Source organism: Mobula birostris, chromosome 8 (assembly GCF_030028105.1).
Source record: "Mobula birostris isolate sMobBir1 chromosome 8, sMobBir1.hap1, whole genome shotgun sequence".
NCBI classification, from domain to species: Eukaryota; Metazoa; Chordata; class Chondrichthyes; order Myliobatiformes; family Myliobatidae; genus Mobula; species Mobula birostris.
Window position 1 is genome coordinate 108,167,043 of NC_092377.1, and position 22,839 is coordinate 108,189,881.

Below are 22,839 nucleotides of genomic sequence, written 5' to 3' on the forward strand. Positions count from 1 at the left end.
ATTTCATCCTTCAACCCAGTAATTCTGCTTTTGCCTTTGACAAACCCAAGTCTCTGACCATGTCATTTAACTCAGATTGAGTTATCAGATGAAGATCACTCGACATAAAGGGTTCAAAATCTGTATCTGTATCGTTTTGCATTCCTGGCTCGTGCATCGTGGCATCTTCATCTGCCTCCTCTAGACTCCATTTCTCTGGTGGCTTCAGTACTGGAAGACTGGCATTATATACCCATTCGTCCCTCCCCACTGATCTCCCTCCTGGCACTCATCCTTGCAAGTGCTTCACCTGTTCCCCCCACCTCCTCCCTCACCACCATTCAGTTCCTCCAGCATTTTGTGTGTGTTGCTTGGATTTCCAGCATCTGCAGATTTTGTCTTGTCTGGGAACAAAGAGCTGACATTTTGAGCTGAGGCACTTAATCAGGACCTGGGATGGGGGAGCGGGGGAGATGCCAGAATGAAAAGGCGAGGGACAGGACGAGTACAAGCTGGCAGCTGAGGGGGGAAACCAGGTGAGGGGGGCAGAGATGAACTGTGAAGCTGATGAGGTAAAGAGCTAAAAAAGAAGTAATCTGGTCGGAGAGGAGATTGGGCTATGGGAGAAAGGCAGGCGAGGAGATGAGAAGGGGCAAACGAGGAGCCAGTATGGGGAATGGATAAAGGAGGGTGTGGGATGTGGAATAATTAGCGGACGTTAGAGAAATCGATGCTTATGCCATCAGGCTAGGCTCTGCCATATGAATAAATTACCTCATCATCCTTTACAATAACATTGTTAGCGGTTGCAACAAGACATTTTGACATGGCTTGTGGTCTTACTAACAGCTTCATCACTTCTTAGTTTGTTTCATCACAGTTGTCAGGATTTGTGCTCAGCTTTGTCATTTTGTTTTTGTATGCTTCATCCTTTCAGGGAAGGAGCAACTGATGAACAATTGACAGGTATTTTTCTACCACATATGAGCAAAGCAGCTGTGTCCCTGCGCTCAGAAGACTGGCGGAGGGACACGCTGACCGGGGGTGAGCACAGTGGCCGCGCCGCTGCACTCCCTGGCCCGGCGGAGGGACACGCTGACCGGGGGTGAGCACAGTGGCCGCGCTGCTGCACTCCCTGGCCCGGCGGAGGGACATGATGACCGGGCTGAGCACAGTGGCCGCGCTGCTGCACTCCCTGGCCCGGCGGAGGGACACGCTGACCGGGGGTGAGCACAGTGGCCATGCCATAGCACTCACTGGCCCGGCGGAAGGTCACGATGACCGGGGTGAGCACAGTGGCCATGCCATAGCACTCTCTGGCCCGGTGGAGGGACACGCTGACCGGGGGTGAGCACAGTGGCCGCAATGCTGCACTCCATGGCCCGGCGGAGGGACACGATGACCGGGGGTGAGCACAGCGGCCGCGCTGCTGCACTCTCTGGCCCAGTGGAGGGACATGATGACCGGGGGTGAGCACAGTGGCCATGCCATAGCACTCACTGGCCCGTCGGAGGGACACGATGACCGGGGGTGAGCACAGTGGCCATGCCATAGCACTCCCTGGCCCGTCGGAGGGACACGATGACCGGGGGTGAGCACAGTGGCCATGCCATAGCACTCTCTGGCCCGGCGGAGGGACACGATGACCGGGGGTGAGCACAGTGGCCATGCCATAGCACTCCATGGCCCGGCGGAGGGACACGATGACCGGGGGTGAGCACAGTGGCCATGCCATAGCACTCCCTGGCCCGTCGGAGGGACACGATGACCGGGGGTGAGCACAGTGGCCATGCCATAGCACTCCCTGGCCCGGCGGAGGGACACGATGACCGGGGGTGAGCACAGTGGCCATGCCATAGCACTCCCTGGCCCGGCGGAGGGACACGATGACCGGGGGTGAGCACAGTGGCCATGCCATAGCACTCCCTGGCCCGGCGGAGGGACACGATGACCGGGGGTGAGCACAGTGGCCATGCCATAGCACTCCCTGGCCCGTCGGAGGGACACGATGACCGGGGGTGAGCACAGCGGCCGCAATGCTGCACTCCCTGGCCCGGCGGAGGGACACGATGACCGGGGGTGAGCACAGTGGCCATGCCATAGCACTCACTGGCCCGGCGGAGGGACATGATGACCGGGGGTGAGCACAGCGGCCGCAATGCTGCACTCCCTGGCCCGGCGGAGGGACACGATGACCGGGGGTGAGCACAGTGGCCATGCCATAGCACTCACTGGCCCGGCGGAGGGACATGATGACCGGGGGTGAGCACAGTGGCCGCACCGCTGCACTCACTGGCCCGGCGGAGGGACATGATGACCGGGGGTGAGCACAGTGGCCATGCCATAGCACTCTCTGGCCCGGCGGAGGGACATGATGACCGGGGGTGAGCACAGTGGCCGCACCGCTGCACTCACTGGCCCGGCGGAGGGACATGATGACCGGGGGTGAGCACAGTGGCCATGCCATAGCACTCACTGGCCCGGCAGAGGGACATGATGACCGGGGGTGAGCACAGTGGCCATGCCATAGCACTCTCTGGCCCAGCGGAGGGACACGATGACTGGGGGTGAGCACAGTGGCCGCACCGCTGCACTCACTGGCCCGGCGGAGGGACACGCTGACTGGGGGTGAGCACAGAGGCCATGCCATAGCACTCTCTGGCCCGGCGGAGGGACACGCTGACTGGGGGCGAGCACAGTGGCCGCACCGCTGCACTCACTGGCCCGGCGGAGGGACACGATGACCGGGGGTGAGCACAGAGGCCATGCCATAGCACTCTCTGGCCCGGCGGAGGGACACGATGACCGGGGGTGAGCACAGTGGCCGCACCGCTGCACTCACTGGCCCGGCGGAGGGACACGATGACCGGGGGTGAGCACAGTGGCCATGCCATAGCACTCTCTGGCCCGGCGGAGGGACACGATGACCGGGGGTGAGCACAGAGGCCATGCCATAGCACTCTCTGGCCCGGCGGAGGGACACGATGACCAGGGGTGAGCACAGTGGCCGCACCGCTGCACTCACTGGCCCGGCGGAGGGACACAATGACCGGTTATCTTACCGGAGACCTGCAGGAACTCGCCGGTGTTCATCCCATATCTTCTGACTGAATGCTCAAAAGCTGCCCGTATTGTAGACCCTCGGACCTCCAGCAGGTCAATGGTGCCTCCAAACGGTAAAACTGTCATCAGGCTGTCCATTTGTATCTTCCCTACATGCAGGAAACAAGGTATCAAGGCGTTATTGGAATTGGAATTGGTTAATTATCATTGCATGTACTGAGACACACTGAAAACTTGTCTTGCAGACTGTTCACACTGATCAATTCACTGCACAGTGCATCGTGGTAGCACAAAGTGACACAGCAAAGTAATGCCCAAGTGTAATAGCCACAGGGAAAGTAGAGTGCAGGTAGACAACCAGGTGCAAGAACACAGTGAGATAGATCGTAAGGTCAAGGGTCCATCTTATCCGACAAGGGAACCATTCAGTAGTCTGATAACAGAGGGGTTCTTCTTCAGCCTGGTGGTTCATGCTTTTGCATCTTCTGTCCAATGGAAAGAGAGGAGATGAGAGAATGCCTTGGGTAGGTGGGGTCTTTGCCTTACTGAGACAGCGAGATGTATTGACAGAATCCATAGAGAGGAGGCTGGTTCCTGTGAAATGCTGAGTTCCTTCATCTCATTCTGTTGCTCTAGTGGTCCCACCCTTCCCACTGAGTGTGTACCTTAAGTTATGTGTATTCTCATTTAGGGGATTGGTTAAGTTAATTTCCCCTTGCAGCAGAGATCGTTCTGCCCATCGAGTCTCTGCCGGATCTAATTTCCCCATCTATTTTCCTACAACTCGTTGTTGCCCATGTGTTCATTAATGCCCGTCTGATTCTCCCACTCACCTGCATAGCCCAAACCATTTACAGTGGCCAACTAACTTCATCTTTGGGATGGGGCTGGAAACTGTAGTACCTGGGGAAACCAAACCCACACGAGTCACAGGGAGTAGATGACACTCAGCGGCACGGGTATCTTTATTTATGCAGTTCTTTTATTAGGCATGATGCTTTCTCAACTTATGCACATCAGAGTATTTTTCAATTGAAAAACATATTTTATTACTTTAAAATTTTGTTTTATTTAGTGATCCAGCACGGTAACAGGCTGTTCTGCCCAACTACACCCATGTGACCAATAATGTATCAACCCACACGTCCCAGGAATGTGGAAGAACGCGTGGTCACGGGGAGAATGTGTACACTCCTTACAGACAGTGGCGGGAATTGAACCCGGGGCGCTGGCTCTGTCATAGCGTTATGCCAACCGCTATGCCACGTTGCCCCTGTGCTTTAAATCACTGATTGAGATGGTTCATGACAGATTCTGTACTCAATGATATGCAGAGCAGTACAGCACAGGAACAAGCTGTAAAGCTCTTCACGTCTGTGCTGAATTCAATGCCCAAGTACACAAATCCCATCAGCCTGCCCATGGTCCATATCTCTCGATCCCTGCACATTCATGTACCTGTCTGAATACCTCTTAACCTATCAGCCTGCACCTCTACCCCGACAGGCTATTCCAGACATCCACCACTCTCTGAGTTAAAAAAAAACTTGCCCCACAAATCCCCTTTAAACTTTCCTCCTTCACCTTAAACCTATGCCCTCTACTATTTGATATTTCCACAGTGGGTTAAAGGCAATGACTGTTCAACTTTCTATGGCTCAACATAATTTTACAACCTCTTTCAAGATCAGGAGACTTGAAAGTTCTTGTCTAAACTGAAACAGCTCTGGGTGGAGTTCTGACCACAGCTGGTATGGAAATTCTACCACAAGCCTTTCATTTACAAGTTGTTTCAGTGCCCCTTATCTGGAGTGTTACAGGGCACAAAAGAGCCCGGACAATGATCAGCAAGCAGCCGCTCTATCAGTGAGCTTTGAGCAGATTGACACTAACGTATGTGTGGCCGTTCAGGAAGGTTGTGCTCAGGACATTGCCTTGACTTCAAATCCAACACCAAACCCATGAAACATTGGAGTAAATCAGGCCATTCGGCCCATTGTTTGCTCTGTGATTCCATCATGGCTGATTTATTATCCCTCTCAACCCCATTCTCCTGCCTTCTCCCTGTAATCTTTGACACCCTTACTAATCAAGTACCTTTCAAACTCTGCTTTAAATATACTCAATGACTTGGCCTCCACAGCCATCTGTGCCAATGAATTCCACGATTCACCACGCTCTGGTTAAGGAAATTCCTCCTCATCTCTGTTCTAAAAGGACATCCATCAATTCTGAGGGTGTGGCCTCTGGTCCTAAAAGCCCTGCTACAGGGTAACATCCTCTCCACATCCATTCTATCTAAACCTTCAATATTCAGTTGGTTTCAATGAGATCCCCCCCCATTCTTCTAAATTTCAGTAAGTGCTGGCCTAGAAGCCATTGAACATTCCCTATGCATTAAACCTTTCATTCCCAGGGTCTCTCTTGTCAACTGTCCAATTCCAGCATGTCTTTTCATAGATAAGGGGCCCAGCATTACACCTTTGGTTTTATATTCTAGTCCTCTTGAAATTAATGCTCACATTGCATTTGCCTTCCTCACCACTGACTCGACCTGAAAGTTACCCTTTAGGGATTCCTCCACCAGGACTCCCAAGAACCTGTGCACCTCTCATTTCCAAATTGTCTCCTTGTTTAGAAAATAGTCTGTGGCTTTTTTCTTTCAGCCAAAGTGCATGGCTGCACATTTCCCTGCACTGTATTCCATTTGCCACTTCTTTGCCTGTTCTCCTCTCTTAAGTCCTTCTGCAGACTCCCTGCCTCCACGACACTACCTGCCCCTCCACCTATCTTTGTATCATCTGCAAACTTGGCCACAAAGCCATCAATTCTGTCATCAAAATCAATGACGTATACTGTGAAAAGGGGTCCCAGTACCAAACTCAGTGGAATACCGCTAGTCAGTGGAGCTAACCAGAAAAGTCTCCCTTTATTCTGACTCTTTGCCTCTTGTCATTTAGCCAATCTTCTATCCATGCTTGTCCCTTTCCTGTAATACCACAGGCATCTTTTTAACAGACTCATCAAAGCTGAAAGTACATAAAGGTCACCATATACTACCCTGAGACTTGTTGTATTCCCAGTAAATATAAAGAAACACAATGCCCATAAAACATCGCCACGTATCAGCAGCGCCATTATGGAAAAATGAGGTGCCTGGTGTGGCATCTTGTCAAAGGCCGTCTGAAAATCCAAGTGAACAACATCCATTTGTCTTTGTCTTTCCCTTTGTCTTTCCTGCCTGTTATTTCCTCAAAGAACTCCAACAGATTTGTCAGGCAAGATCTCTCCTGTTATGAGTCAAATGCTATGAGTTGTGCCTCCAAGCACCCTGGAAACTTTTCCTTAATAATGGACTCCAACATCTTCCCTTCAACAACCCCTCACAAAATAATGACAGAGTCGCTTCTCTCTCGCTTCCTTGGCTCCGCTTAACCTGGTCAATCACAGCCCTGGACAAACTCAACCCTGCAGAACTTTGTTGCTCAGTAAATACTTGGAGTCACTCAAGAAATTGGTCTATGCATGAGTTACATGGTACTCTGATCTCCTTCCAAAGCTAGAATCAAATTTACTGTCAAATGTACAAGTGCAGTTGGAATGGAAGATGCCCTCGCAGCTGCAGCGTCAAAGTAACATGGCTCTGTGAGGAGATCCGGACACTCTGTCCCGGGACTCAGGGCAAAGTCCAACATCGGCACAGGAATGGATTGGGAATTGGACTGGCTGTGGGATTGGGAATGGCACTGGCACTGGAACTAGAATTGAGATTGGAACTGGGATTGGCTCATTAATCCACGGACTAGCATGCCTTCAGGATGTGGGCGGAAAGCAGAGAGCTGCAGGAATCCCAAGGGAATGTGTAATCTCTATACAGAGAACGCCCTACTTTGGCTCATACCTGGGTAATTGAGGCTGTGAGTTAGTGGCTCTATCATCTGTCTCACTGTAATGTGGCAGATCCTAGTCTTGCCCTTTTTCACCCTGTGCTTAATGCTCATCCTGCGTTTTTTTTTTCATTAGAGTAGTGGTCACCAACCTTTTTAAGCCCAAGATCCCCTACCTCAACCTCAGTGAAAGGCAAGATCTACCTACTAAATCATTTAGAGAAAAAACAGCTCAGATTGTACTTCCAATTTGAGGCCTTTTATTTGGGGGAATTGTATTTGAATTACACAAAATACTTTTGTCAAACTTTCAAATTAATTCAAACAAGAAAACACTGTAACTAGCATATCAAACAGGCCGTAGCTGTCTTTCTTTAAGAATATTACAATACCTCACACCTTTAATTCTAAGTTTCATTATTTAATTTTATTTCAACACGAAAAATAAATGAATAAAAATTGACTGTTGCACTCAGTGTGATGACTGGGGCTGAATACTTTCTGCTAGTTCCCTGAAATTTGGCTCATAACTACGGACAGCCAGTCTGAGACAGCCTGTGAGGTGTAGGGTTCCCAGCTGTCCCGTATTTCCCCTGCTGATGTAGAGCGTTCCAATGAAACTGTTCGTGCGGAAATGCTTTACGCCAAAGAAGCAATTACCATTAACCTATATGGAAAAACTTTTCAGCGTTCCCAGACCCAAAAAAATAACCTACCAAATAACACATAAAACCTAAAATAACACTAACATATAGTAAAAGCAGGAATGATATGATAAATACACAGCCTGTAGTGGTGTGCTACACACAGCGCTGGAATAACCACACAGTGAGTTGGAGTTGCATTAAAGAGATTTATTCAAACTTCGCAGCCTGCTTTAAAGCCTTCCCGTTCCTGCCCTCCCTGGGGCGGGACTGCTGTGGGGAATGCATAATCCCAGACCCTTTCCGTGCGGGATTTTCCCCCTGCTGGTGAAGATGGCCTGGCGCCCTTTTTGGGGCTGGCCCTCTGCCTACGCGCGCCGTGGTGAGCCGGTTCGTGTGTGCTAGAAAGCGGGTCGCCACATAACCCGCGCCCCCCCCCCCAGAACTGGCGATACCTCCCCCAATGTCCACAGTCTGTATCGGCCTCTGTTTGGGAGGTCTGCCCCTGCGCCGCGGTGCCTGAGCCCGGACCGGCTGCGCCAAGTCCACATGGGCCGGTTTGAGTCGGTCCACCGTGAAAACCTCCTCTCTCCCTCCAATGTCCAGCATGAACGTGGACCCGTTGTACCTGATCACCTTAAACGGCCCCTCGTAGGGCCCCTGTAGCGGTGCCCGGTGTCCGCCCCGTCGTACAAGAAGAAACCTACAGTTCTGCAGGTCTTTGGGTACGCAGGTCAGGTCTGTCCGTGCTGTGAAGTGGGTATGGGGGCCTGGTTACCGAGGCTCTCACGTAGTCTGTCCAGGACTGCTGTGGGTTCTTCCTCTTGCCCCCTTGGGGCTGGTATGAACTCTCCTGGGACTACCAGGGGCGTGCCGTACACCAACTCGGCCGACGAGGTGTGCAGATCCTCTTTGGGCGCCATGCGGATTCCGAGCAGGACCCAGGGAAGCTCGTCCACCCAGTTAGGCCCCTCCAGGCGGGCCATGAGAGCCGATTTCAGGTGACGGTGGAAGCGCTCCACTAGTCCGTTCGACTGTGGGTGGTAGGCAGTTGTGTGGTGTAGCTGCGATCCTAATAGGCTGGCCATAGCCAACCACAGGCTGGAGGTGAACTGGGCGCCCCTGTCGGAGGTAATGTGGGCTGGTACCCCGAAGCGGGCTACCCAGGTTGCGATCAGTGCTCGAGCGGGACTGCCTCTGGCCATCTGGTGAACCGGTCTATCATAGTTAGGAGGTACCGCGCTCCTCGTGACACTAGCAGGGGCCCCACGATATCCGCATGGACGTGGTCGAACCTCCGGCGGGTGGGTTCGAACTGCTGTGGCAGAGCCTTGGTGTACAGCTGCGCCTTGGCCGTTTGGCACTGCATGCACGTTTTGGCCCATTCACTGACCTGTTTATGCAGTCCATGCCACACGAACCTGTTGACGACCAGCCGGATGGTTGTCCTGATGGAGGGGTGCGCTAAGTTGTGAATGGATTTGAAAACTCGCCGCCACCAGGCTACTGGGACGACGGGGCAGGGGTGGCCGGTAGCTACGTCACATAGTAGGGTCCTCTCACCTGGACCTACGGAGAGGTCTTGAAGCTGTAAACCGGAGACTGCAGTCCTGTAACTGGGGATCTCAGTGTCTGCCTGCTGTGCCTCTGCCAGCGCTGCATAGTCCATCCCCTGGGACAGGGCCTGTATGGTAGGTCTGGAGAGTGCGTCTGCCACGACGTTGTCCTTTCCAGAGACATGCCAGATGTCCGTCGTGTACTCAGAGATGTAGGACAGATGTCGCTGCTGGCGGGACGACCAGGGGTCGGACACCTTACTGAACACAAAGGTAAGCGGTTTGTGGTCTGTGAACGCGGTGAAGGGCCTACCTTCTAAGAAGTACCTGAAATGCCGGATTGCCAGGTATAGTGCCAATAGCTGCCGGTCGAAAGCACTGTATTTGAGTTCGGGTGGTCACAGGTGTTTGCTGAAGAACGCCAGGGGATGCCAGCGACCCTCGATGAGTTGCTCCAGCACTCCACCGACTGCTGTGTTGGATGTGTCCACCGTGAGGGCAGTAGGAATGTCCGTTCTGGGGTGCACTCGCATCGCGGCGTTTGCCAAGGCTTCTTTGGTTCTAACGAAAGCGGTTGCGGCCTCCTCGTCCCAGGTAATGTCCTTGCCCTTACCCGACATTAGAGTGAACAGGGGTCGCATGGTTCGGGCTGCTGAGGGGAGGAAACGGTAGTAGAAATTCACCATACCCACAAATTCCTGCAGGCCTTTGATTGTGTTGGGTCGGGGGAAGTGGCGGACCACGTCTACCTTGGCAGGCAGAGGGGTTGCCCCGTCTTTAGAAATCCTGTGGCCGAGGAAGTCGATGGTGTCGAGTCCGAACTGGCATTTGGCTGGGTTGATTGTAAGGCCGAATTCGCTCAGTCGGTAGTAGAGTTGACGGAGGTGGGACAGATGCTCCTGATGACTACTGCTGGCTATGAGGATGTCGTTCAAATAGATGAATGCAAAGTCCAGGTCGCGTCCCACCGCGTCCATTAGCCGCTGGAACGTCTATGCGGCATTCTTTAGGCCGAACAGCATTCGGAGGAATTCGAAAAGTCCGAACGGGGTGATAAGTGCTGTTTTGGGGATGTCGTCCGGATGTACCGGGATTTGATGGTATCCCCAGATGAGGTCTACCTTGGAAAAGATCCTTGCGCCGTGTAGGTTTGCTGCGAAGTCTTGAATGTGCGGCACAGGGTAGCAGTCTGGCGTTGTAGCCTCGTTCAGTCTGCGGTAGTCACCGCATGGTCTCCAGCCCCCCGTTGCCTTGGGCACCATGTGCAGGGGGGAGGCCCATGGGCTGTCGGACCATCGTATGATCCCCAATTCCTCCATCTTCTTGAACTCCTCCTTCGCCAGTCGGAGCTTGTCCGGGGGAAGCCTTCGAGCACGGGTGTGGAGGGGTGGTCCCTGGGTCGGGATGTGGTGCTGTACTCCGTGTCTGGGCAAGGCTGCCATGAACTGCGGTGTCAGAACTGATGGGAAATCCGCCAGGACCCTGGTGAATTCATCGTCGGACAGCGTGATGGAGTCCAGGTGTGGGGCTGGCAACTGTGCTTCACCCAGGGAGAACGTTTGAAAACTCTTGGCGTGGACTAGTCACTTCCCTTGCAGGTCGACCAGTAGGCTGTGGGCTCACAGGAAATTCTCCCCCAGGAGTGGTTGGGCCACGGCGGCCAGTGTGAAGTCCCATGTGAACCGGCTGGAGCTGAACTTTAGCCGCACCGTGCGGGTGCCGTAGGTTCATATTGTGCTGCCATTAGCGGCCCTCAGGGTGGGTCCCGGTTCTCTGTTGCGGGTGTCGTAACTTGTTGGAGGTAAGACGCTGATCTCCGCTCCAGTGTCGACCAAAAAGCGGCGTCCCGACTGCTTGTCCCAGACATACAGGAGGCTGTCCTGATGGCCAGCCGCCATAGCCAGCAGCGGCGGCTGGGCCTTGGCGTTTTCCGGGAATTTGCAGGGTGGTCTGCAGCGGCGGGCCTCTGTGCCCCACCGTTGGTGGTAGAAGCTCCATTGTTCGTTGGGCTCTGCTGCCGGGCCTAGTCTGGTCTGGCGTTGGGCACCCGGCTTGGTGATCTGTGTGACGGGCCCCCCTCTCTCCTTCCTGGCATTCCACAGCACATCTGCCCGGGGGTCACTGAAATCTGCATCGGACAGCAGCAGGTATACGTCCTCGGGCAGTTGCTCTAGGAACGCCTGCTCAAACATGAGGCTGGGTTTGTGTCCTTCAGCCAGGGCCAGCATCTCGTTCATTAATGCTGACGGCGGCCTGTCTCCCAAACCGTCCAGGTGCATTAAGCGGCGTGCTCGTTCGCGCCGTGAGAGTCCGAAAGTCCTTATGAGCAGGGCTTTGAATGCTGTGTATTTGCCATCCTCCGGGGGCGACTGTATAAACTCCTCAACTTGTGCAGCTGTCTCCTGGTCGAGTGAGCTCAGCACGTAGTAGTAGCGAGTGGACTCCGAGGTTATCTGCCGAACGTGGAATGGTGCTTCTGCCTGTTCCAACCACAGACGGTTCCTCAGCGGCCAAAAGCCTGGCAGTTGTAACGAAACTGCGTGAACAGATGCGGCGTCGGTCATCTCTGGTCCAAATATCGTTTGGGCCGTCGGGGTCACCAATTGTAGCGGTGTGCTACACACAGCGCTAGAATAACCACACGGAGTCGGTGAGTTGGAGTTGCGATAAAGAGATTTATTCAAACTTCGCGGCCTGCTTTAAAGCCTTCCTGTTCCCACCCTCCCTGGGGCGGGACTGACCCTTTCCACGCGGGAATTTCCCCCTGCTGGTGAAGATGGCCTGGCGCCCTTTTTGGGGCCGGCCCTCTGCCTGCGCGCGCTGTTGTGAGCTGGTTCGTGTGTGCTAGAAGGTGGGTCGTCACAAGCCTATGTAAAGTAGAAATAATGAAGATTAAGTCAAAACCGATTCGTGGGGTAAAGAAAACTCGGCACGTACGCGCATGTGCACACAGGTGCCCGCGCAAGGCTTCATGGTCATGGTAGTCTTTCTCGGGGTAAACACAAATATCCCAGGATTTGACTGCTACTTTTGTCCCATCAGTAGTAATCGCCACCAGTTTATGAATGGCGATGTCATTTTCACGGACATATTTTTTTAAACTCATTGTAAATATCCTCACCTCTCGTTCTTTCCTTTAATTGTAAAAGAGTGAGGAAGTCCTCCTTTGTTGTAAAATCCTGGAAAGCCATTCTGACAGATACAGCAAGCTGAGCTGTTTGCATTACATCCAGGGATTCATCGAACTATAGGGAAAAATATTCACGTCCTCTGACGGTGACTCTACCCTCCTTGTCACTGTTGTAGGGCCAAGCGGTATATTATGTATTGCAGTTGTGATGCTGTTTCTGTTTTTAAAGTCATTAAAAACAGTCTCTGTGGTAATGGCCATTGCTTCCTTGAATAAATCGCCATCTGTAAAAGGCTTCTTGTGTTTAGCCAAAAGGTGACTTACACAAAATGATGCTTCAATAGCAGTCTTATTTTGAGCAGCAAGTTTTGTGGAAAACGATTGCTGGGCCTTCAACCCCGATTTCAGCTCAACTTTCCAGGCACGAATTGCGCTCTTTGGGGGGTAGGTGTCTTTAAATTCCTGGTGGTTGGTGTTGCGGTGCCGCTCCAGATTCTCTCTTATAGCCAGTGCTTGTGTTTGGTGGCACAACATACATACACACTTGTCTTTCACCAAGGTAAACAGAAATTCCTCTTCCCGTTCTGGATGGAATTTGTATGTTTTCGCCTTCTTTTGTGGAGCCTCCGCCAGGCTATCAGGGTATCACGAGCGATTGCCAATTGTGTCGCCTCTGATCTGAGCCGACATTCACCTAATTAATTAGCTTGTTTATTTCGGCTTTTTTTCTTAAAGATGTGCTGTGTGCATCCCAACTACCGCTGCACCCCTGGACGCTTCGCGGCCCGGAGGTTGGGGACCACTGCCGTATATTGATGTTTGCGACAGTCTGTAGTTACCTAATTTAATTGGTCACTTTGATGCAGCACAGGCTACACTGAAAATGCGCTGCATGGCGGGGGAACTACACACATGCGCACTGGGCAGAAAGAACGGAACTAAACCCCCGCAACCCAGAAACAACCTCTGTTTTAAGCTTTTTAGCGAAAATATTGCTATATTACCATTATCCTAACTAGTATTACCTACTTTTATAATGCTCACATTACAACAGTATTTGTGTATTTATTTTTGATTTTTCTTCGGGATCTACTGGGAAAGTCTCAAAGATCGACCGGTCGATCGCAATCGACGAGTTGGCGACCCCTACCTTCGAGCGTGGTTGAATTCTAAACCCACAACAAATTTTTCTTTCAATGTACAGAAAACTGTCCACAACTTGAACTGGGCAAAATTTTTCTTCACAGCTGCAGTTGAGTAACCTTTGTTGTATTTGTGAAAACTCTAGCGGCAATACTTTTTAAGCAAGGGTATTACCATTCACCATTGATAAAACATTTCTGGTGCTTTGGCCTTGTACTTACCATTGTTGCCTTGTTCATTAATGGGTGCCCGGATCCCTCCACCCTGTGTCATACAAATGGAAACATGGCTCCAAGAATTTTCACCTGGTTTTCGGACACTCTGCCAGATCTGAAATCATAGTAGCAGTCAGGGTGTGGTGATGGAGGTGAGGATCAGGAGAAGGGAGGGCGCAACCAGAGAGAAGAGAGGGATCGAGATAGGGGAGGAGATGGAGGGGTGGGAGGGAGATAGAGGAGGAGACGGAGGGGTGGGAGGTTGATAGGGGAGGAGATGGAGGGGTGGGAGGATGATAGGGGAGGATGATAAGGGAGGAATATGAGAGGAGAGGAGGTAATGGAGGGGTTGGAGAGGAGTTAATGGAGGGGTTGGAGAGGAGAGGAGGTAATGGAGAGGTTGGAGAGGAGAGGAGGTAATGGAGGGGTTGGAGAGGAGAGGAGGTAATGGAGGGGTTGGAGAGGAGGTAATGGAGGGGTTGGAGAGGAGAGGAGGTAATGGAGGGGTTGGAGAGGAGAGGAGGTAATGGAGGGGTTGGAGTGGAGAGGAGGTAATGGAGGGGTTGGAGAGGAGAGGAGGTAATGGAGGTGTTGCAGAGGAGAGGAGGTAATGCAGGGGTTGGAGTGGAGAGGAGGTAATGGAGGAGTTGGAGAGGAGGTAATGGAGGGGTTGGAGAGGAGAGGAGGTAATGGAGGGGTTGGAGAGGAGAGGAGGTAATGGAGGGGTTGGAGAGGAGGTAATGGAGGGGTTGGAGAGGAAAGGAGGTAATGGAGGGGTTGGAGTGGAGAGGAGGTAATGGAGGGGTTGGAGAGGAGAGGGGGTAATGGAGGGGTTGCAGAGGAGAGGAGGTAATGGAGGGGTTGGAGTGGAGAGGAGGTAATGGAGAGGTTGGAGAGGAGAGGAGGTAATGGAGGGGTTGGAGAGGAGAGGAGGTAATGGAGGGGTTGGAGTGGAGAGGAGGTAATGGAGGGGTTGGAGAGGAGAGGAGGTAATGGAGGGGTTGGAGAGGAGAGGAGGTAATGGAGGGGTTGGAGAGGAGAGGAGGTAATGGAGGGGTTGGAGAGGACTTAATGGAGATGTTGGAGAGGAGAGGAGGTAATGGAGGGGTTGGAGAGAAGAGGAGGTAATGGAGGGGTTGGAGTGGAGAGGAGGTAATGGAGGGGTTGGAGAGGAGAGGAGGTAATGGAGGGGTTGGAGTGGAGAGGAGGTAATGGAGAGGTTGGAGAGGAGAGGAGGTAATGGAGGGGTTGGAGAGGAGAGGAGGTAATGGAGGGGTTGGAGTGGAGAGGAGGTAATGGAGGGGTTGGAGAGGAGAGGAGGTAATGGGGTTGGAGAGGAGAGGAGGTAATGGAGGGGTTGGAGAGGAGTTAATGGAGGGGTTGGAGAGGAGAGGAGGTAATGGAGGGGTTGGAGAGGAGAGGAGGTAATGGAGGGGTTGGAGTGGAGAGGAGGTAATGGAGGGGTTGGAGAGGAGAGGAGGTAATGGAGGGGTTGGAGAGGAGGTAATGGAGGGGTTGGAGTGGAGAGGAGGTAATGGAGAGGTTGGAGAGGAGAGGAGGTACTGGAGGGGTTGGAGAGGAGAGGAGGTAATGGAGGGGTTGGAGTGGAGAGGAGGTAATGGAGGAGTTGGAGAGGAGAGGTGGTAATGGAGGGGTTGGAGAGGAGAGGAGGTAATGGAGGAGTTGGAGAGGAGAGGAGGTAATGGAGGGGTTGGAGTGGAGAGGAGGTAATGGAGGAGTTGGAGTGGAGAGGAGGTAATGGAGGGGTTGGAGAGGAGAGGAGGTAATGGAGGGGTTGGAGTGGAGAGGAAGTAATGGAGGGGTTGGAGAGGAGAGGAGGTAATGGAGGGGTTGGAGAGGAGGTAATGGAGAGGTTGGAGTGGAGAGGAGGTAATGGAGGGGTTGGAGAGGATCGGAGGTAATGGAGGGGTTGGAGTGGAGAGGAGGTAATGGAGGGGTTGGAGTGGAGAGGAGGTAATGGAGGGGTTGGCGAGGAGAGGAGGTAATGGTGAGGTTGGCGAGGAGAGGTAATGGAGGGGTTGGAGAGGAGAGGAGGTAATGGAGAGGTTGGAGTGGAGAGGAGGTAATGGAGGAGTTGGAGAGGAGAGGAGGTAATGGAGAGGTTGGAGAAGAGAGGAGGTAATGGTGGGGTTGGAGAGGAGAGGAGGTAATGGAGGGGTTGGAGTGGAGAGGAGGTAATGGAGGGGTTGGAGAGGAGAGGAGGTAATGGAGGAGTTGGAGAGGAGAGGAGGTAATGGAGGGGTTGGAGAGGAGAGGAGGTAATGGAGAGGTTGGAGTGGAGAGGAGGTAATGGAGGGGTTGGAGAAGAGAGGAGGTAATGGAGGGGTTGGCGAGGAGAGGAGGTAATGGAGGGGTTGGAGAGGAGAGGAGGTAATGGAGAGGTTGGAGGAGGTAATGGAGGGGTTGGAGAGGAGAGGAGATAATGGAGAGGTTGGAGTGGAGAGGAGGTAATGGAGGGGTTGGAGTGGAGAGGAGGTAATGGAGGGGTTGGAGAGGAGAGGAGGTAATGGAGAGGTTGGAGTGGAGAGGAGGTAATGGAGAGGTTGGTGAGGAAGGAAGGCCACAAGGAGAGGGAAATAGTAAAGGAAGGACATTGGGGAAAGGGAAAGGAGAGAGAGGGAGGAGAGGAGCAGAAAAGGAGAGAGGAAGGGGAGCGAGTGAAGGACAGATTGTCTGTCAGTTCACTCGATACATATAAGTTAAAGTTCCGTGGGGCAAATACTGTACTTTGCGAAGTAATTGTTTTTTTATTGTCACATGTATGTTGGTTTGCAGATCATCTGTGCAGCTTAATCCACCTCATCAGTGTATCGAGGTTATACAACAGAAAAAAACGAGGGAATATAGTATAAAGCATTATGTTCAATGAAAATTGCAGAGTGAACAGACGGTATGGTCGAAAGTTATGATGAGACAGATTGCGAGGTCAAGAGTTAATTTTCAACATACAGAAGCCTGGTATAACTGTGGGGTAGAAACTGTCCTTGAACATGGTATAGTGTGTGCTTTCAAGCCTTTGTATCTTCTGCCCGATGGGAGGGGGGAGAAGAGAGAATATCTGGAATGGATAGGGTCTTTGATTATCCTGGCTGCTTTACTGAGGCAGTGAGAAGAGTAGGAGAGTCTCTGGAAGGGAGGCTGGGTTTTGTGATGCCCACAGCTCCCTGCAGTCTCTTGCGGCCCCTGACAAAGCTTGGCTGTACTGAGCCGCGAGACAACCAGATAGGATGCCTCCTGTGGAAACTGGTGAGGGTCGGCAAGGACATGCTTCACCTTCTGAGGAAGTAGAGGTGTCGGTGAGGTTTGAGGAAACCAGATGATGGAATAGTTTCTGTTACCACATTTCCTCTCCCTTCAGGTAGCCGGAGACAGACAGTGTGGGAGGGGAGTCTGGGGCAAGTTGATGGGAACATAGGGAGAGTAAAGAAGTTGGTGGTTGTCACGGACTCAGTGGGCAAAAGGCTGGATGGAAGGTGAAGCAGTCACAGCTGATTCTCGGGATGGACCACGACACACTATTCAGTCATGGACGCACTGCTCCAGGCACCAGTTCTGCAAGTTCCCCTCCATGTGTAGAGGGAGCAGCCACTTTGCACTTGGTTGGTGCAGTATATTTGTTAAGGAAGATTGGAGGTGGAATTCTCGTACAGTCCCGGCCTCAGCTGCGCGAGAAGGGACACTTCCTGCTGACCAGTGTGTACAATGGCCAGGAGCCCACCACTCTCACCCGGTGAAACTCTCCTCCTGGTGCATGTGACAGGCTGTTTACAGCGAATGATCCAAGCTGGTTGCTGGCTCTGTGCACACTGGAGTGAGGGTAAGATACCAGGCATGGTGCCCGTGTGAGGAGTAACCTCACACCTCTCAGAGGTCAACGGGTCCCTCTGCGTCTGGAGGAGGATGGGAAAGGGGTTGGGGGTGGGGGGGGATGCTTGAATAAAATTACTAGGCCTTTAGACCATTGGGACAGATGGGGGCAGCCCTCCGCAGGACAGGGGATAGGGGACATTCCAGTGATGCAGGGATCCAGGGGTGTAAGTGCTCACTGACCATCTCATGTTGCTCACCATAGCATCACAGATTAAATTCCCCATGTTGCATTCCCGATTCCGACAAGACTCAGTAGTTCCGTCCAGGTAGACCAAAGTTCGTCCAACGTATTCCTTTCCAAAGCTGGCCAGGGCTGCCTTCCAGCTGTTAACGTCAGCCAGCATCTCCTTATCTGAAGAGAAGTATTGTTTCATCGACACTACTGTGTGGGATTAAACTAACAGCTCACCCCATGCACTAGCAGGTCCCCCCCAATTCCACTCCTTTCCTCAGGCCCTGCCTCCAGCACAGCTCTGATGGCAATATAGAACATAGAACATTACCGCTCAGTCCAGGCCCCTCGGCCCACAATGTCGTGCCAGCCTTTTAATTTACTCTAAGATCAATCTAAACCTTCTGTCTTACATAGCCCTCCATTTTTCTATCATCCATGTAGCTATCGAATGGCTTTTTAAATGCCCTCATGTATCTGCCTCTAACAGCCAAGAAGCAATCCGATAGGAGAGGAGGGTGGCCCATGGACGAAAGGGAAGGAGGATGGTGACCAGAGGTGGTGATCTAGTTAGGAGGAAAGAAGGGCAAGAGGGGAGCTAGAATGGGGAATGGGAAAAGAGAGGGGGAGGGAGGGAACGTCGACTCAGATCATGAGAAGCCTGCATCCGGCATTTTCATGCCTTACAAGGCGCAGATTGGAAGTCTGTGTGGGGCACCACTCCTCACACAGGCACTAGAGCAATGTGTGATTAAGTGCCTTGCTCAAGGACACAAACACCTTGCCACAGCTGAGGCTCAAACTAGCGACCTTGAGATCACTAGACGAACGCCTTAACCACTTGGCCATGTGCCCAACACAAAATAGAGAAGGGGGGAGAAACTAGCAGAAGTTAGAGAAATCGTGGTTCATGCCATCAGTTTGGAGACTAAGCAGATAGTATATGATTTCTTCCATAGTCCACTGCCCTCTCCTATCAGATTCCTTCTCCTTTACCCTTTACATCTTTCATCTATTACCCTTCAGCTTCTGACTTCATCACCCCTCCTCCCACCCACCCACATTTCCCCTCACCTGGTTTCACCTATCAGCTGCCAGCTTGTCCTCTTTCCCCTCGCCCCATCTTCTTATTCCGGCTTCTTCACCCTTCCTTCCAGTCCCGATGAAGGTTCTTGGCCCCAAAGCTCCCCCCTCTCAATGTTGCCTGATCTGCTGAGATCCTTCAGCATCTTATGTGCATTGCTGAAGAATTCTAGCATCTGCACAATCTCTTCTGTTTCTCCAAATGAGGCCTCACCATTGACATGTACAGTTGTAACGAGGATTAATTGAACTCAACATATAGTTCAGTGATGGAAGCAAACATTCTACCAGAAATTATTGCAAAAGAATTCAAGGACAAGACAGTTTTGCTTCATTTGCACAGGAATCTGTCGAGACCACATCTGAAATATTGCACACAGATGTAACCTCGCTATTCAGGGAAGGATATAGTTGCACCATGACAGTTCACCAATCAGAATGGCACACTTACAACATGAGAGAGTTTAAACAGACTGACTTATTCCTACTTTAGAAGAATGAGTGACAACCTCGATGAGGTAAACATAACCCTGGTCAAGTTGGACAGGCTGCATACAGGGATAACGTTTACCCTGGGCGAGGTGTCTGGAGATGGGGGTTCACAAAATCAGGAGTCAAACATTCAGGATAGGGATGAGGGCCTTCTTCGCCCAGTTGGAATTCTCTGGCTGACAGGTACCATGGAAGCACAGCAACAAGGCGGTGTTCAAGACAATTGGGACAGGACCTAGGTTTTAACTGAATTAAAAGTTTGTGCAGGAAAATGAAGGCTGAAGAAGCACAAAGGGCTGAATAGCCTACTCCTTCAGGCAGAAGGTTATAAGATTAGGAGAGGGACAGATGGAGTAGACAGCTGGGTATTTAAGGGGAGAAGGGGTAAACCCATGGAATATGTTTTTTTTCCCCACAGAGAATAGCGGGTACCTGGTATGTGCTGCCAAGGCAGCTGGTGAAGGCAAATACGAGAGACGCTGACACATAAACACACGAATGTGCAGGGGAAGGAGAATATGGACATTGTGCAAGCAGAAGAGATTACTTCAATTCGGCATTTTCTTGCTAGTTTAATGAGCTTGGCACAACATTATTAGTGTGCTGTCCTGTGTCTATGTTCCTCCCTCATGTCATTCCTTATGCAATATAAGTACTGAATGTGACCACATTTCCATGGCCAATGGACTTCCCCAGTCAGCAGGGAATGGAGAGGAGTTGGGTAGTCTCTCTCCCACAGACCTGCCCACCTCCTGATCAGATCATACGGGAGTGTTGATGAGTAGATTTACCCCCACGATCCAAACTCCCAGTCTCAGCCTACACCCGAGTCCCCACTGCCTGACAGGCCAGGTCCAGCGGGGGAAGGATGGAGACAAATCGATCTGGGCTCCCGAAATCACGGCTCTGCCGCCCCCAGAGAATCAAGCAGAGAGCTCTCCAGCCCTGACCTGTACCTCCATCAGGGAGCCGGGGGAGAGGGGGCGGAGGGTGAGTTCTGGCCTGTGCCTTCACCAAAGAGCCTAAGGAGAGTGGGTGGAGGGTGCTGGAGGTTCTGGCTACTCAAGCTCAGCAGAAGCAGTTGAGGATGCTGATGCTTGTTACCCTGAGGAATGCTGCTGTCCAGCAGTATCGGTTTTCCTTCTGCCTCGGTCACCGCACCATTCTGGCTGAAGGTCAGCTTCAGATATCCCAGGTACTTTCCGTATGCAAAGGCCTGTACGACAGGAATCTTTTGACCATCGTCCGAGGTGACCATAAATGGGTACGGCCCAGCAGGGACTTCGCTGGAGGGAGCCTTGCCTGCGAAGACAAATAAACAACATAAGCAATGCCTACAGACAGGGTCTATGTAACCATCCTCAGACAGTCTGAAGATTGGAAAAGGACACAAAAGATCAGTGTTCCTGGAGGATGAGAAGTGCAGAGTGTGTTTAAACCGTCCACAGCATGATCATCTTGAAGGCACTTTGTCTTGAGTGGCCTTCTGCTCATACAGGAGAATGAGGAGGTGATAGATAGGAGCTACAGGGAAGAAGTTGCAGGGGGCAGGTGGCTGGATGACTTTTGGGGAAGGGAAAGGGAGTAGGCAGCCAGTGCAGAGGACCCCTCTGTCTATTCTCCTCAATAATCAGTATTTGGAATACTGCTGGGGGAAACCGTAGCAACTGGGTCTCTGGCAATGAGTCGGGTTCTATGGCTCTGAAGGGAAGGGGGCAGAAGAGAAGTGCAATAGTGACTGGGGATTCCATAGTCAGAGGAGCAGACAGGAGATTCTGTGGAAATGAAAGAGACACCCAAATGGTATATTGCCTCCCAGGTGCCAGGGTCGGGGATGCCTCAGACCAGGTCCATAGGGCGGGGAGAGTGAACAGCGAGAAGTCATGGTACATATTGGTACCATTGGCATAGGTAGGAAAACAGAGGAGGTCCTGAAGAGAGAATATAGGAAGTTAGGTAGAAAGCTGAAAAGTAGTACCTCAAGGGTAGTACTCCTGGATTTCTGCCTCACCAGTGAGGGTACAAATTGGAGGACTTGGCAGATGAATGCATTGCTGAGGAATTGGTGCAGGGGGCAGGGTTTCAGATTTCTGGATCATTGGGTTCTCTTCTGGGGAAGGTACGACCTGCACAGTAAGGACAGGCTACACCTGAACCTGGTGGGGATCAATATGATAGAGGGCAGGTTTGCTAGAATTGTTGGTTTAAACAAATTTGGCAGGGGGATAGGTACCGGAGTGATGGGGCAGTTGGCATACAAGTAGATGCAGTGTGTAGTGAGACTGTGAGGAAGGACAGGCAGATGATAGGGCAAAATTGCAGTCAGTGGGATGAGTTAAAGTGTAATGGAGGCAAACATTGAAAAGGGTGATGAATACAGGACTGAAGGTGTTATATTTGAATGCACACAGTATTTGGAATAAGGATAGATATTGTCGCGCAGTTAGAGATTGGTCGGTATGGTTTTGTGGGCATCACTGAGTTGTGGTTGAAAGAAAATCATAGTTGGGAGCTTAACATCCAAGGATACACCTTGTATTGAAAGGACAGGCATATAGGCAGAAGGAGTGGGAAGCCCTGTTGGTTAAAAATGAAATCAAATCCTTAGAAAGAGGTGACATAGGATTGGAAGATGTAGAATCTTTGTGGGTAGAGCTAAGATCCATCCAGGGGGTCAGTGTGGACATGGTGGAGGATTACAAATACCTGGGGATATGAATTGACAATAAACTGGACTGGTGTAAGAACACTGAGGCTGTCTACAAGAAGGGTCAGAGCTGTCTCTATTCCCTGAGGAGATTGAGGTCCTTTAACATCTGCCGGACGATGCTGAGGATGTTCTACGAGTCTGTGGTGGCCAGTGCTATCATGTTTGCTGTTGTGTGCTGGGGCAGCAGGCTGAGGGTAGCAGACACCAACAGAATCAACAAACTCATTCGTAAGGCCAGTGATGTTGTGGGGATGGAACTGGACTCTCTCATGGTGGTGTCTGAAAAGAGGATGCTGTCTAAGTTGCATGCCATCTTGGTCAATGTCTCCCATCCACTACATAATGTACTGGGTGGGCGCAGGAGTACATCCAGCCAGAGACTCATTCCTCAGAGATGCAGCACAGAGCGTCATAGGAAGTCATTCCTGCCAGTGGCCATCAAACTCCACAACTTCTCCCTTGGAGGGTCAGACACCCTGAGCCGATAGGCTGGTCCTGGACTTATTTCATAATTTACATATTACTATTTAACTATTTATGGTTCTACTATTTATTATTTATGGTGCAACTGTAACAAAAAACAATTTCCCCTGGGGTCAATAGAATATGACTATGACTAAGAAACTGCAAGGGTAAAAAGACCCTGATGGGAGTTGTATGCAGGCCTCCGGACAGTAGCCCAGATGTGGGGTACAAAATACAATGGAAGATAGAAAGGATATGTAAAAAAGGTTACGATAGTCATGGATGTTGCAATAGTCATGGAGATTTCAATATGCAGACAGATTGAGAAAATTAGGCTGGTGCTGGATTCCAAGAAAGGGAATTTGTAGAGTGCCTACAAGATGGCTTTTTAAAGCAGCTTAATGTTGAG

At 51.6% G+C, this 22,839-nt stretch overlaps 1 protein-coding gene across 1 annotated transcript in view; it reads right to left on the reverse strand.

Moving 5' to 3' along the window:
- The window catches only part of nt5e (5'-nucleotidase, ecto (CD73)), a 106,869-nt gene that overhangs the window by 9,526 nt on the left and 74,504 nt on the right, over positions 1-22,839 (reverse strand). The window contains exons 6-7 of the mRNA XM_072265917.1: positions 13,624-13,732; positions 3,042-3,191 (exon numbers count right to left, since the gene is read on the reverse strand). Of these exons, the coding sequence (XP_072122018.1) occupies positions 3,042-3,191; positions 13,624-13,732 (259 nt within the window). The remainder of the gene's footprint in view (positions 1-3,041; positions 3,192-13,623; positions 13,733-22,839) is intronic.